At 42.7% G+C, this 15972-nt stretch overlaps 1 protein-coding gene and 1 long non-coding RNA gene across 2 annotated transcripts in view; both read right to left on the bottom strand.

The window, feature by feature from the left end:
• Nucleotides 1-236: 236 nt before the first annotated feature.
• LOC122442940 lies at nucleotides 237-1784 on the bottom strand. The gene is made up of 2 exons (XR_006269838.1): nucleotides 665-1784; nucleotides 237-604 (listed from the first exon to the last, which is right to left on the bottom strand). It is a non-coding gene; the product is annotated as an uncharacterized LOC122442940 (long non-coding RNA).
• Nucleotides 1785-3349: 1565 nt separating this feature from the next.
• Nucleotides 3350-15972, bottom strand: part of REEP5 (receptor accessory protein 5) — a 43754-nt gene continuing 31131 nt past the window's right edge. The window contains exons 4-5 of the mRNA XM_043470604.1: nucleotides 8106-8274; nucleotides 3350-5739 (exon numbers count right to left, since the gene is read on the bottom strand). Of these exons, the coding sequence (XP_043326539.1) occupies nucleotides 5690-5739; nucleotides 8106-8274 (219 nt within the window). The 3' untranslated portion in view covers nucleotides 3350-5689. The remainder of the gene's footprint in view (nucleotides 5740-8105; nucleotides 8275-15972) is intronic.

Genomic DNA, 15972 nt, shown 5'->3' with positions numbered 1-15972 from the left:
AAATAATGCAGCCCTGCCCACCTCTTTCGGATGTCTGACCTTCAGAAGTATATAAGCTAATACATTTGTGCTGGTTTAAGCCATTAATAATGTGTGGTAATATGTTACAGCAATAACAGGAAACTAACACACTAGCTGAACTAATTAGCTAAGACAAACTCTCCAGACCTTAGGATTCTTGACCTTAGCAGTAGTCTCTAATAGTAGCTGTCATCGAAAAATTAGTCAACCTAAGAAAAATTTGAAGATTTTATTCGAGCCAAATTTGAAGATTATAGCCTGGGAAGAGCACCTCAGAAAGCTGAGAGAGTTGTTCTGCCCATTAAAAGTCAAGACAATTTATATGTTTTTTGAGATAGAGGGCAGTACGTTAAGTGATGTATTCGTATTTGAGTTTTCATAATCCAGATGTAATCTGGTGGGTCATCATGGTGGGTCATGTGACTTTCTATAAGCTCAAAAAGGAATGTTGTCTTTTAAAGAGTTGTCTTGATGCTGAGAGAATGTTGCTGGTTATGGTGGAGCAGGTATTCCTGCTGACGGGCGAGGTTTGGGTCAATGCATAATGTGGATATACAATGCACAACTGGGGGAGTGCAAGTTGCTCAGTCATGTCCAACTCTTTGCGACCCCATAGACTATGCTGCTGCTGCTGCTAAGTCACTTCAGTCCTGTCTGACTCTGTGCGACCCCATAGATGGCAGCCCACCAGGCTCCGCCATCCCTGGGATTCTCCAGGCAAGAACACTGGAGTGGGTTGCCATTTCCTTCTCCAATGCGTGAAAGTGAAGTCCCTCAGTCGTGTGTGGTTGTGTGTGTGTGTGTGTGTGTGTGTGTGTGAGTGCCTGGGTACGCCCACATCTGTCCTTCTCAATGGCTGCTGTGGGCTGGTCCTCGGGGACCCTGGGAGCAGGCCGTCCCGGGTCAGGTCATCGGTGGCTGAGCAGAGCGAGTAAACGGTTCCCCGTCTCTTCCCTCCCGGCCCCTGCACCCCGGCCCGGCCCGTTTCTCTTACCGATGGCCTCAAGCCCCACCAGGGGTGCAGCTGCCCCTCCCAAAAGCGTGACCCCAAGGAAACCAGAGGCCTCAGCTTCCCTTTCCTTGGGGAAGTCCATGCAGCGGGTCTGAGCTGTGAGCTACCTGCTGCCGCTTGTGAAAGCCAAGGAGGAGGACGCTTCTCCGGGAAGGCCACAGCCCCAGGCTGGCTGCCTCTCTCCATGTCCCACTCCCTGGAGTCCACTGGGCCCATCAACACATGTCCTGTGCGGCCGTGTGAAGGGTCCGCCCTTCCCTGACCAGGGGCCGCTGCTCCCCGCACCTGGGAGGAGGCTGCCCGGCCGAGAGCCTCTGGGCTGATCCTGCCTGTGCCAAGGATTTGTGCTGTGACTTTGGGCAAATCATTCCGAGAGTCACTGGGCACTCACGACCAGAGAACTCAAGGGCAGGCTCAACGCCCTACCCCTGCGACGCAGCCTGTCCTTCTGTGAAGTCCACCCAGATGAGCCTCCCCTTGGCATCCAGGCGATCGGCGGAGGTCCTCTTCCCAGGCTGGACGAGGCTGCCAGTTGTTCCACCCCTCCCCTGTTACCCTCAGCACTGAGCCAGCCAGGGGCGAGCAGGCTGCAGCCCCAGAGGTGAGAAAACGTTCACCTGCTTCTCCCGTCTGAGCCCCCAGTCCCTGATGGCAGGGGACCCTGCCATCTCTTTGGGACCCTGTGGACTGCAGCCCACCAGGCTCCTCCGTCCATGGGGTTTTCAAGGCAAGAGTACTGGAGTGGGTTGCCATTGCCTTCTCCGCACGGACTATGCAGTCCAAGGAATTCTCCAGGCCAGAATACTGGAGTGCCTTTCCCTTCTCCAGGGCATCTTCCCAACCCAGGGATCAAACTCAGGTCTCCCACATTGCAGGCAGATTCTTTACCAGCTGAGCCACAGGGGAAGCCCAAGAATACTGGAGTGGGTAGCCTATCCCTTCTCCAGCGGATCTTTCCAACCCAAGAATCGAACCGGGGTCTCCTGCATTGCTGGTGGATTCTTTACCATCTGAGCTATCACAGAAGCTCAAGTTGGAGGCAGAGGGAAGGCCAAAGGGCAAAGAAGAATTTTTATGTTTAACTTTTTCTTGCCAAAACATGAATTTCATTTCACATTCTTAATCCTGGTTATACATTGGCAGAGTTTTAAAATACTGGCACCTGGGTATATAGTGGATGATTAAAATTTCTGGTAGTGGAGGCAGACACTAGTATTTTCTGAAAGCTGCTCAGAGGATGGTAATGGACAGCCAGGCTTGAAAACCTCTATACTAAGTGTAAAGAAACCATTAACCTAACAGCGATTTCTTGTCAAAGTGTGGTTTCTGATCATTAGCATCACCTGGGATCTTGTTCCAAATACAAATGTTTCAGCCCCACCCCAGACTTCCTCAATCAGGGATGAGACCAGCAATCTTTTACCAATTCCTGCCCTCCTCAAAGAAATCCTGATGCACACTAACATTTGAGAACCTCTGATTTGACCAAAGAACCTCTTTATTGCTCTTAATTCTCTGAGGCGTGTGTGTTACATATTTTATAAGCTAATACTGTAGTAAGCAGCCCAAAAAACTTAAGGTCATTCTCAAATATATTTACTTTCTTCTGCTGTATCATACAGAACTAATACTTGGTTAAGGATGTGAATTGTATCTATTACTCTATAAAACGCCATGATTCTAGACATACAGACATGTAAAGGCAGATGTAGGAGACGATGCTGACCGAAGTGCACTCTCCAAAAGTAGGTATTTTCAATAAAATCCCCAGTTCTTCTTTTCTTAAGTCTAAAAATATAGAGTGATTTTGAGGCATCTGTGTTTACTATATTAAAATATATGAAATAACAGCACCAACTAGCAGCTGCGTGAGACTGTGTGTAATGCGTTATGCCAGCATTAGAGCTGACTCCCTCAGTCAACTGTTCGGGGATAAGTTTGCAGCAGCCGGGTATTCAATCAACCGCAGATTGTGTAGAACTGCAGTACGTGCTTATTGAAAAAAGTCTGTAAGTGAGCCCATGCAGTTCAAACCTGTGTTATTCAAAGGTCAAGAAGAGTTTAGGTTTCCTCTCCATTTATTGCTAATGATTAGTAGAAACTTTTTGACTGGTTTTTTTTCCTGGCTTTTAAAAATCTGTTTATTTTTTTAATTGACGTATAACTGCTTCACAATGTCGTGTCAGTCTCTGCTCTACAGCGGTACAGCAAGAATAGGCCACGTGTAAACACACACCCCTCGCTTGTTTGCAGGGAAAGTCTTTGCTCTGACAGGTAGTTACCACCACAGCCAGGAGAGAAACAGGCTCAATCAACAGCAGTGTTAAAGGTTTATTCATCTGTATTAAGATTTTTCTTACATTTTCTTTTAAGCCCCATAAAAGAAAATGAACTATAAAAGTTCAATGAGATAACAAAATTTTATTTACATCTATTTCCATTTAATATATCACATCTTCAGGATAGGTGGTAACTTATCTAAAGGTTATACTCATATTCTTCAGGCTGTGGGTAGAAGACTCCCCAGGGCAGCAGTAACTGTCTTGTAGGAATTCTTTGCCTTCACATGTCCCCAAAATACCATTCAGGTACAAATAAATACTTGTCTTACAGCTGAACACAGGCTCAATCAGTTTTTCAAACACTCTAGCCACAGCAGTATATTTTTTGGGAAATCTAAACTGAGACAAGAATTGCTCAACTCATAGCTTCTCCTGTCATTAATATGTACATGCTGACTGCCAAAAAGCTAACTAAAACTTCTTACAGAATGTACTGCAAGATAAACCTATAGTAATAAAAAAAAAAAAAAATCTGCATTCAGAAATTTCTGTCTAAACTGATATTAGCCTGTAAGTAGTTATAAGCAATAGTAACTTTCATGCTTCACCATCTTGCCTGATATTTTGTATACTAAAAGTTACATATTCTGTATACTAACAGTCTGATTATATAGTCTGAATGCTAGAAGTTGCTAATTTTCATTCTTTTACCACCAAGAAAAGCATACTTGATTTATAGGGAAAGGGATCTAAATACTCCTAGAGGTACTTCTAAAACTTTTTAACCTAAGGCTTGATTTTCTTCCAATAACAAGTAGCTGTTTGCTTTCTGAAAGTTTTTATGCTTAATAAGGTGCTTTATCATCATCACATTCCTCTCTCCCCAAAAAGGCCCTGATCCATATGGTTATATTGGGGTGATATTGTTCCTTATTTTTGATACCTCTGACATTGTTTTTTTTTTAACATTGTGACACATCATTATGACTTTACCTAATTGTTATCTAAAAGGGAACTAATCATCTTTATTTGCCTTAAAATATTTTATAGGCCTGGTTGTTAGTTTTGTAATGCTTTTGTTTTAGTCAATTTAGTCTAAGAAGGATCCTAGCAGTATGTCAGTGCAAAGTTTAGATTCTCTAGTATGGAGAAGTTGTCAAGGTCCTTATAAGCCACTTGGCTAATCAAACTAGTAACATTAATTTTAGCTTTTTATTTTGTACTTAAACTGCATATAACCTCATAGTTTATCATCAAAACAAAGCACATAGATGAAAGCATGTAAATGGACTACGAACGATTCTGACTTGTGAACTAGGGAAGCCTCTGTTGTTTGACCTTAAAGTCCAGGGCAAGAAGGTAAAGGTGTTTGTCTTAACCACTACCAACTAGACTGTGCAGTATATCGTACTTCTCTGAGAATTGCTCTTAGAGCCTGGTGTCACCATTAGCATGTAGTTGCTAATGATATAAACAAGAATGTACATGTAATTAGAGGTGGGCAAGTCTCTAGAGGTTCCTTAAAGTAGAAGTTTTTAAAAAGACTGGAAAAGAAACAAGACTAAACCAACATGTCACTCAGCTATGAAAGTGAAACTAGGGATGAGTTCCATAACAATGCTTATCAGCCAGTTTTTTTAAAAAGCTACAAGACAATATTACTAGTTCTACAGAATTGGGAACTGTGCTGTGTGTGTACGTTTCCCCATTTATCACTTAGCTGACTGCTTTACAAAGTTGTTCTGGTATTCAGCTGCTACAATGTTAGGAAACCACCAGGCCAACCTCTCTTCTGCCTCATTTATCACTTAACTGTTCCTTTGAAACACTGCTCATTTGTATTAATTTTCTCAAGTATTATTCAGCAGATCACACCAACACTATGGAACCCTCAGCCTTTGGCTGGTGCTCCCCGTGAACAATATGCAGGCTACAGACAGTAATGTTTCCCTACATGTGTGTATGCACAGATACGTTAAAAACATTTAAACATTTACTCTTAAAGAGTATCCTAAAATGTAAGTACAGAGAAAATGCATGCAGAGAGAGCCCACTCAAGTACAAAGCCTGTGGGGTATATAATTTTAAGTTTATATTTCCTACAGTATGGTAACATAGGTCTTTTCCTACCCAGAGGCATAATATATTTTCTGAAAACTTGGACACTGCCGATTGCATTAAATGTAAATGCTCCCTAAGTATATAAACAGTAAAAGTAAGCAAAAAACCTTACAACACATTCCTTTTTTTAATATATCAAAAATGTTTCCAAGGCAACATTATTAAAATGACTATATACCACAGTTCCTAATATAATGTCAAGCTCTAATAGGAAGGTACCGAGAGGCCAGAAAGGTTTCATCCAGTCAGTGGCTTAGGTGCTCTTCTTTTCCTCACCCAGTAAATTCACGGCAGCTTTCTTGGCTGTAAAAAGGAAAGAAAAATATATCACAGCTATTTGTAACCCAGCTTTGTGCCTAATGTAGCTACTATTGTAGCTAACCCCGGGGATGACTCATGCTCAGATGAGAACCACGGAGGTTTGTGGGCTGGGCTAGCAGAGTTTCCAGGGAATGGAGAGGAGAACTCTTCCAACGCAGATCCTGAGCACATGAGCAGTTACTGAAGACCTAACCCCTCGGAGTGGCCGCATTGCCTGCGCCATTGCGCTCTGTCCTCCTTCAAGTATCGCAAGAAGCAGGGGCTCCTTGACTGCACAGTGTCCTCTGTACAGGCGAGAAATTCCAGGCCCTACCTGCCCTTCCTAATTACCACTTGGCTTGGAATGTGCTGTAAGAACTCCTGTGATGTGTCTGATGGGCCGCGGGGAGGGTTCTGGGAGCCTTGAGGCCCCCTGAGATTCCAAACCGCAGCTGTTCTTGGGGGAGCCCTGAGCGGGTGCCAGGCAAGGCTGCCCTCCTTGTGCACCAGCTGCCCGACAGCTGTTCTCCATTCACTTAAAATTGTGGACTAAAGTTTACAAAGACACTGCAGGCTCTCAACTAGCTCTTTGCAAAAATGTACTTCCTGGAGAATCCAGAAACTCAGAGTCTAAAATGTGTCAGCCTCAAAATCCCTCTTATTTTCATTCTTACACCTCAGTTTATGAATGTAACCTATCAAAGTAAAACAGGATTTTAGAGTACTGAGATCTAAGAGAATCAAAGGCCGGAAAATGTGGGTAAACGAGACAGAAATGACATCACCAGAGGTTGCTGGTTTGGTTAAGAGCAGGGAGGAAGAGTTAGGAAATCTCTTCAGAAGGAACTGGCAATCCTAGAGCGGGAGGATGTGCAGAAACGTAGAGGCGTCCTGAAGGAGGCACGAGCCATGTCCGGGAGCAGGGCTTGGGGAGGATGTGGTCTGTGAGGAGGAGGGGGAGGAGAGCACACACTGGCTGGGGCATCAGGGCTGCAGGGGACCATCTGGGGGTCTTCCTCCCCCAGAGGCCAGCTCACCTCTCGTCTCCCACTTCCTTGGGAGCGTAGAACCCTTTTTTTTAAAAATTCCCTAGTTCTATGCCCATTGTCTACAGTCTAAAACCCTTACTGTGCCCTCTGGAACTTCCGACCCATCATCAGGAAGACCTCCATCCTCACCTGTTTCTCCAAATGGCTTCTTCTTCCTGTTGCTCTTACAGAGCCTGCCTGCCCCCAGGACACTGCCTTCTCAAGTGTCCTATGTGTTTCCCTTCCATGACCCTGGTGCTGCTGGGTCTGGAGGTCCAGGAAGCACTGTCTTTGATGCTCATGGCTGTGTTCGGAATCTCATGGCATCAGACGACCTTTCCCAGCTGCCCATCTTTTTTCCAATTCTCTCTGACCCTTGGGCTGTGCTGCCTCACTTCTTTAAGATTTTAGCTCCAAACTTAAAATCACTCTTGAGCACTGCTGTTACCTGAATTATCAGTGATTTCAGTATTCTTCCAACATCCCAGCCGCTTGGGTCCCCTCCAGTAAGGAGGACGCTCCACTCTAGCTGCCCTGCGCCTGGCCTCCTTCAGCCCCCTCCAGGCCATCCCCTGCCAGTCCCGCATTCCCCGCTCCCGGCTTCTGCACGTGCTAGTTCTCCCACTGGGGCTTTCTTACCCATGGTTCCTTCCCTTAACACTTTCAAATGTGACGCAGTGTTGCCTCCTTTGTGAGGATTTCCTATATCACTGTCACCTTCTCTCCAGCCCCATCTTTCGATCTGTTTTATTCTTCTCTGCATCATGTGCTATGCAAGTGTGACTACACCACGTAACTTGCTTTTTCATTGTATTCTATCTCTCTCAACAAGACTGTAAGCTTCATGGCTTCATGCAGTATGGTCTGCTGGTTGGTTTGGTTCCCTGGTTCATGCCCAGTGCTATGAACATGCTTGGCACATAATTAGGTCACCTCAATAAGTAAGTATTTGTTGAAGGAATGGATGAGAAAGGCTGAGAGAGAGGGCATTCTTTCGCACCTCTAACAAAAGCCATTTGAATTGCAGCATAACAAGAGTTCAACCTGAAATGAATCAGAGAGACTAGACTTGTATATAAATACAGATGACCCCTAAAATCTCCACCCATCACAGGAAAGTCCCTTTTCCTAATGTGCTGACTGAATGATGTGTTATACGTGGCGTGGCAGAAGATTGTTGGGAACAGTAAAGGCAACAGGCAAAGCCTTGGTGGAGAAATCCCAGAACAGGCTTGGCACGGGGCTGAGGAAAGCCACAGGAGTGAAGTGAGGAGGCCCGCCCTCTGGGCCAGTGTGACCCCAGCCTCCCGCACACTGAGCCAGGCTGCCCCCTGGCCATACCTTCCTTAGAGATGGCGTCTGCAGTCTCTTTGGCTCTGTCCTTCAGGTCACTCACCACACTGTCCACTTGGGACTCGTGCTTCAGGAAGAAGGGCCGGATGACGCGCTTGTAGAGCAGGTCTGCCCCGTTGGCAGGGCTGGGAGCCATGCACCACAGCAGGAAGCCGCACTGCAGGGAGGAGAAGCCGCAGGGTTACGGGGGCGGCAGACCGCACAGACTGCCGCCTCTGCCCGAGACGGGCCGCCGCCGCCAGCTGCCCCACTGGCATCTCCGGAGTTTCTGCAGGACGTGAGGTGCACTTTTGTTGATGGAGAAAACATGACAAATAATGACCTAGTAAGGAAAGGCTGCCAGGGCTTCCCTGACGGCTCAGCTGGTAAAGACTCTGCCTGCAAGGCAGGAGACCCCACTTGGATTCCTGGGTGGGGAAGATCCCCTGGAGAAGGGATGGGCTACCCACTCCAGTATTCTTGGGCTTCCCTTGTGGCTCAGCTGGTAAAGAATCCACCTGCAATGGGGGAGACTTGGGTTCCATCCCTGAGCTGTGAAGACCCCCTGGAGGAGACCATCGCAACCCACTCCAGTATTCTTGCCTGGAGAACCCCCATGGACAGAGGAGCCTGGTGGGCTATGGTCCGGGGGTCGCAAAGAGTCAGAGATGACTGAGCGACTAAGCGCAGAAGGAAACACTGAGGCTGCCAAAGGCGAAACACAGCCGGTCCGGCAGCTTAGCTCCTGCTGACGGGGGGCACTTCCAGGGGTGAGTCACGAGAGCTGAGAGATGCACACGGGGAAGGGGCCGCCACCAACGGCAGAGAGCGTGAGTTAACACGCACACGGAGCACCGACAAGCGCACTTCCGTGACATCAAAATACAAAGCAAAACGCAGGTTCTGACAGATTATAGGGGGCGAGTTTTGAAAAGGCAGGAGTTACCAGGCTGGATTTAAAAAAAAAAAGAAAAACCCAAACTATGGCTATATAGTTCTTGTAAGAAACACACCTAAGACAAAACCAGTCAGGAACACTGAAAATAAGGAGATAAAAAAAAGATGTATCTGACAAATACCAACTCTCAAATATCTAATATAATAATATCAATAGTACATAAACACAAATAAGTGAACAAAATGATAAGGAGGGAAAACAGCTTGTTAGGAGGTATAACTGGCCTAAACCCATGTATCTTTCAGCTATGTAAATTATACATACTTCTGTTTTTGGCTTCCCTGGTGGCTCAAACGGTCATCTACCTGCAGTACAGGAGACCCAGGTTCAATCCCTGGGTCAGGAAGATCCCCTATACGAAGAAATGGCAACCCACTCCATTATTCTTGCCATGGACAGAGGAGTCTGACAGGCTACAGTCTATGGGGTTGCAAAGAGTTGGACACAAATGAGCGACTTCACTTTCTTTTTGTTTTGATACTTATATAATTTTAATTTTATAATTATGTAATTTATAATTATATATAGCTTCTAAATACATAATAGTTTTGAAATGTATAAACTTGAAAGTCAGAATTATATAGATCAATGGAAAAATTCCACAATCAATTGCTTTTTAACATTTCCATCAGAAACTGATATATTAAAAAACTAGAAATCAGTAAGAATACATTGCAAAATACACAAAATTTAAAATCTTAATCTAAAGATATATACAGATCTCTTTCCCCGACAATCTGAGATCTAAGAGAATTGTATACTACAATACATACAGGTAAAAGAACTGGGCTCAGAGAAACTGGTTCCAGTCTCGGCTCTGCCACTTACTAGCTGGGCAAAGCTTACACAAGTTACATAATTGCTTAAGTCTGTTCTGACTCTATAAAAAAAGTATAAATAGAAAAAATTTTAAATCTATTTCATACAGGTTTTGTAAGAAAATAAGAAACATCTGGAGCATCTAGCTTTGCAGGGGCCCTGTCCCTGTCCCAAGAATACTGTGTCTTCTACCAACATCCATGAGCAGAAGCAGGCTGCCTATTAGAGTTTTAAGTCAGGTGAAATCAGATCTCAGGACCAACAAACACCCTTTTTAAACAATTATTTTGTTCTTACCTCTCCTTTCACTGAAATGAAATTCAAAGTCATGACATGCTTACGCATACAATTATTTAAAAAAAAAAAGGTTTCTAACTTGCAAGAATATGAAGAAAGAATAAAGTAAAAGTGTTTTATTTTAAAAATGTATTTTGGACTTCCCTGGTAATGCAGAGAATAGGAATCTTCCTGCCATTGCAGGGGCCACTGGTTTGATCCCTGGTCCAGGAAAATCCCACCTGCCGTGGAGCAGCTAAGCCCAAGCACCACAACTGCCGAGCCCACACGATAGGGCCCGCGAGCTGCAACTACTGAAGCCCATGTGCCTAGAACCTGTGCTTTTCTGATACCCAAACATTCATATTTTCCATCAGTTGCTTATAAAGATAATGCTAAAATATCCACACACATACCTAAAAGTCAACACAGCAATTTAATCAAAGTGATGTGCAGGAAAAGTTACATTCTTGACAGAACATCAGAATTCTATGTGAACATTTTGAAGAGAATGCAGTGTGGCAGCCAAGGGGATATGCCATATACTACTGCATACAAAGAAAATTTCCTACCAACTATATTAACTATTCGAAGAGAAGAACTATTTGGATTTAGTTTTTAGCATCTAACATCCAATATACTTGTTATTTATATCTGGGCATTTTGCTGTATTTATTATTCAGGAGAAGAAGGGGCGACAGAGGATGAGATGGTTGAATGGCATCATCGACTCAATGCACATGAGTTTGAGCAAGCTCCAGGAGATAGTGAAGGGCAGGGAAGCCTGGTGTGCTGCAGTCCACGGGGTTGCAAAAAGTCAGACACAACTGTGCGACTGAACAATTAATATTTAGGAAATTGGCATGAAGTTTTAAACTGGCATGTGATACATTTTAATTTTTACTATTTAAAATTGTAGAAAATAGTCTCCTGGCTGGTATTTCTATGTAGAATATCTGATTGTCAGGAATATATTATTGATGTAGACATACATCTGCATAGCCTCAAAGTGAAGTGGAAAGGACTCACTGGGTTAAGAATCAGGAGAGTTGGGAAGAAGGAAATGGCAGCCCACTCCAGTATTCTTGCCTAGAGAATCCATTGGATAGAGGAGCCTGGCAGGCTACAGTCCATGGGGTCGCAAGAGTCAGACACAAATTAGCAACTAAACCACCACCCCCAAGGCATGTAAAAGAGCTATTCCAAATATTTAAAAAAAAAAAAAAAGAATCAGAGAAGAGTTGGTATCTATTTCATGACTGTTTAAGTAAATCAAACAACCTCTCAAAGAATCAATTTTCTCTTCAGGATTTTCTAGGAAACTCAGAAATTAAAAAATATACTTGAAGAAAGTACACAAGATACAGCTAATATTACCAAGTCCTACAGTTCTTACTGTTGTTGAAAATCTCTGAAATGTTATCTGCCTATACAGATAACAGCCATAAGCAACCCAGAAAAGTTGACTTGTTCACCTTTTCTGGAAGAATTTAAGCATGGCTACCTGACAGGACCAGAGCCAAGAGCCTGCATTTCTGTACCTCTCCAATGTGATTAACTTTATATGCTAAACTCCAGACTGTTCATTTAGTTCTTCCCAGTTCCCTCTAGCTATTGTCTTGAGACTGTAAAATCATTATTGCTCTTTACCTACATCCTGATCATGTTCCAGTTCTCAAATGAAATAACTTTCTTGTATTAAAAACAAAGTTAATTACAGTTCAACTCTCAAGGGTGATATTCAGCTGCCAGCTTTTACAACTCCCTTTTCTTAACCTATTGTACCTACTCAAGAGCCCAGAAACACATAAATCTGACCATCCTTTTAATCGGGCTATCTCCAAAGTGCCAGCTCACGGTGTTCCCAAGAACAAACACAAGCCCACTCTTACCCACAGTGCAGATAAAGAGTCCGTGCTATTTCAATTTAACTCTCAGCGCTACCAGCACTGACATACTAAATCCTTAAATTACAGCAGGCCAGAGAGTTGTGTCTGTGATTCTAATGCTGCCACTATTCAATTTCCCCGTAGAAATGCTTCCAAGGTAGGGATATATTTAATATGCACAGTTTGGCACTAGCCTGGTGAGACCTGAGAGTTAATGTCTGAAAAAGGTGTATTTCAACACTAGCTTCTGGTATGCTGCAATCAGTTGATCAGAAACAAGTCTCGGGAAGCCTTTGCGACACAGCCACAGGAAGAGTAATACTCAACATGCACAAATAAAAGCTAAAAGCAAGCAAGTGAAGGGGAAGACTTTTCTATCTTCTTTGCCTCCTACAAAGTTAAGAAGAAAAATGTTATGCTCTCTGCCAGTGGGTCAAACAGTACAGGACTTAAACTAGCCAAAGTTTTTTCAATCGTGTTTGAAAAATCTAGAAACTTATTTAAATGAGAATAAAGATGAGGTGCAAAGGTACTCATTGCAGCATTAGTTATAATAGCAAGATAAATGTCCTAAATGTCTATTAACTGAGGAATGAATGAATTCTTATCTATAATGGATTAGACATCTAGGTCAAAGAACATTGAATAACACGCGAAAATACTCATAGTGTTGTATTAATCAAAAAAAAGTGAGGTATAGAATCATATATGATATATATGGTCTCAACCATATATAGTTGAGTAAAGCAATAACATACACAATTCACTGTGTGTATACACTGTATCAAGAAATTTATTTGCACATTAAAAAACAGGAAGACTACCCTAAGATGATAACAGTGGGAGTCTTAAAATACTATTTTATTTTCTACATAAAACATGCCCCAACACACAGGCACACATACACACAACCACAGATGCAAACAGTGTAACAGCAAGGATTAAGTCACCAAAATCCCCTTGACCTAAAACATATTCTGGTACACAGAGGTTCTAAATAAATATCTGCTGAATAAAGAAGATATACTACCTTCACAATCAGAGAAATTATTTTTAAATAAATACATTTATTTTTAAACCTTCCTGCTCCAAGGCAGAGCTCAGATCAAAGCTCTAAACAGGCAGGATCCACTTTTTCTAGCTCAATACATGGAACAATATCTTCTCAACCAACGTTCGATGCCTAATCATTGGTTCCTCTTACATTCCTTCAATCTGACAGGCTACTTTAGAAAAATGGGGGGAACAGGTCAACAATATTAACTCTTCAAAAGATAAAATAGTAAACCTGGCCTTAGGTGCAGGTCTTTTCTTCTTCTTCCCAAACAATCGCCTTGTGATTGTAGCAATAGCACAGGTAAGACCCAACTAGTCCTTAAAATGGAATACTCTCACATACTCTGCAATTCAGAGACCTTTTCTTGGTCAGTTCCCTGAAGCCCTCAGAATACACTACTAACACAGAAAGAAAGCGTTTTATTGACAGCATGATCAATTTTTAACCATCTCAAGTATATGATCTATTTGGAACATATGGGATAAATCCACTTTTCTGGACACCGTGCCATCATACAGCCGGGCACTCACCACTAATGGATGCACACTCATTCACTACTGGGGGAGAACGTGCTGCACAGCAGTTTCTGTAACGCACTTCACATATAAATGACTTGCTGGTTATCTTTTATTTTGGAGCCTTTCTCTCTCAAGGGGCAGCGGTGACCAAGAGCAGGCTGCCGTCAGACGCTCACATCTCGGAAGTTTGAGGGCAGGTGCTGGCGCAGTGGTTCTGCTGACAGGAGACTGCCAGTGGCAAGCAGTGGGGCCCGAGGCAAAAACCCAGTTTCCTGCCGTTAGAGACTGCCGTGTGACATCACTGCATCAGACAGATCTTAAAGGATCCAAAAGTATCTGAAGTCTAAAGTATGAACATCCAAATTAAAGACTATAAAGCTATTTTTATAAATGCTAAATATCTTTGGCTAACAAAAACATGAAAAATCCAGCAGCCTATGAAATCGAAATCTTCCTATAGACCAATTTTTTTCCCATTTCTTTTGAAAGGAAAATTCTTTAGCTGTGTTACAAGGCATTTTGTGGTAACATCATTCAAACTTAAAAGAATATCCAGGGACTTCCCTGGTGGTGCAGGGGCTAAGACTCTGTGCTCTCAATGCAGGGAGCCTGGGTTCAATCCCTGGTTAGGGAACTATATCCCACATGTCGCACCTAAGACCCACTGCAGTCAAATAAACAAATAATTGCTTTTTAAAAAGAATATTCATGTTTTCATTTAAATTTTTAATTATCTAGCTTCTTTTTTTTTTACCATAAATGGTTTAATACTGCATATAATCTATAATTTTTTATAAATAATGAATTATACAAAACTTCTATATCTCTATAAATGAATTATTTCTTTTAACAGTATGGATGTACAATACTATTAATTCATTTAACCATTTACCTGTTGACGGACCCTTCAGGGTTTTTTGTAATTACCAGAATGAGAGAGCTTCTGGTATTTAATTTCCTGTATCTACACTTCTTTAGATAAAAAGTCTAAAAAGAAAGTAAACAGAAATGTAGACATTTTGAATAACTGCCAATTTAATGAGGAAGCTATACTATTTGACTATTTTAACTAACACTTCCCAGACTGCTGACTACTCGTAATTTTTCTCTTATGTGAAACATCTCTATATGACTTGTTTCATTTTTCTCTTTTTCTTCATTGTAAATTTTTCTATATATTCTGGATATTAATTCCATATCCGGTAAGAATGTAAATACATCCTCCTAGTCTGTCATTATTTTTCCTTTGTTTATGCTGCCCACTGTTACATAGAAATTTTTGACTAATTTCTATTCCTCCAAGTTAGAAAACATTCTTCTATACTTTTTTAGAGCAGAGGTTTTGGCACAGAAGTCTTGCCTGGGGAGGGACTGAGTAGCCAGGGCAGTCTCTCCTCAAGCCCCCTGCCCGAGCCCCAGAGCTGTGACTGACCACCTAGGAGCACCTTCGAGCGCCGCTGGGGGAGCCAGAGGGTGATGCCTGCACCCGAGGAGCTATCCTGGGGAGGGAAGGGTGGTTAACTGTGGCTCCTCTGCTGCCTGGGTGGGCAGGCTCCCCACCGGCCCCCCATCCTGAGTTTACCAGAACTAGCATGGATTGGGGTGTGGCCACCTCCATTCCAGCACCCAGTGGAAAAGCTGACATGCCTGGAGAAAAATGAACTTGCAGGCCAAAATAACAAGGTATTTGAAAAGTACAGCCATTTCAAAACAAAGACAGCACAGTCAACTACAGATCTATCAGCAGCAGAAATTTTAGAAGCGACTGACCAAGAATTTTAAATTAACTACACTAAAAGAAATACAGTGACATCAAAGAACAAAAAAACATAGGAAAGAACCAAGCAAAATTACTAGGAATGAAAAATAAAATAGTTGAAATAAACACAATGTATGGCATAAAGAGCAAATGGAACAAAATTGAAACTGGAAGATCAGATTGAGAAAAACTCCCAGGAAGAAGGAAAACACATATAAATATATTTGAAAAATAGGTAAGGCCAGAGGAAAAGAAAAAATATATCCATAATTACAAATCAAGATAATATCAATGTAGTGGTGGTTGCGGGGAGGGAAATCAAAGAAGGACAGAGTTTCTGGTATCTAATTTCCTGTATCTATGTTTCTTTGGATTAAAAAGTCTAAAAAGAGAGAGAGAACAAGATGGTGGAGGAGTAGGTGGACGTGGAGTACACCTCTCTCCACGGATACATCAGGACCTCTCCTTCAGACACAGAAGTGCATGCTGAACACCAGCTGGGAGCAGACAGGAGTACCTGACCAGTGGAAAAGAATAAATAGAACCATGCAAAACTCAGTAGGATGAAGGAACTAGGGGGGAAAACAGGAGTGCTAGTGG

The sequence above is a fragment of the Cervus canadensis genome, chromosome 6 (genome assembly GCF_019320065.1).
Source record: "Cervus canadensis isolate Bull #8, Minnesota chromosome 6, ASM1932006v1, whole genome shotgun sequence".
Lineage (NCBI taxonomy): Eukaryota > Metazoa > Chordata > Mammalia > Artiodactyla > Cervidae > Cervus > Cervus canadensis.
Note: the sequence above shows the minus strand (reverse complement) of the source record. Positions and strands in the feature narration are given on the sequence as shown.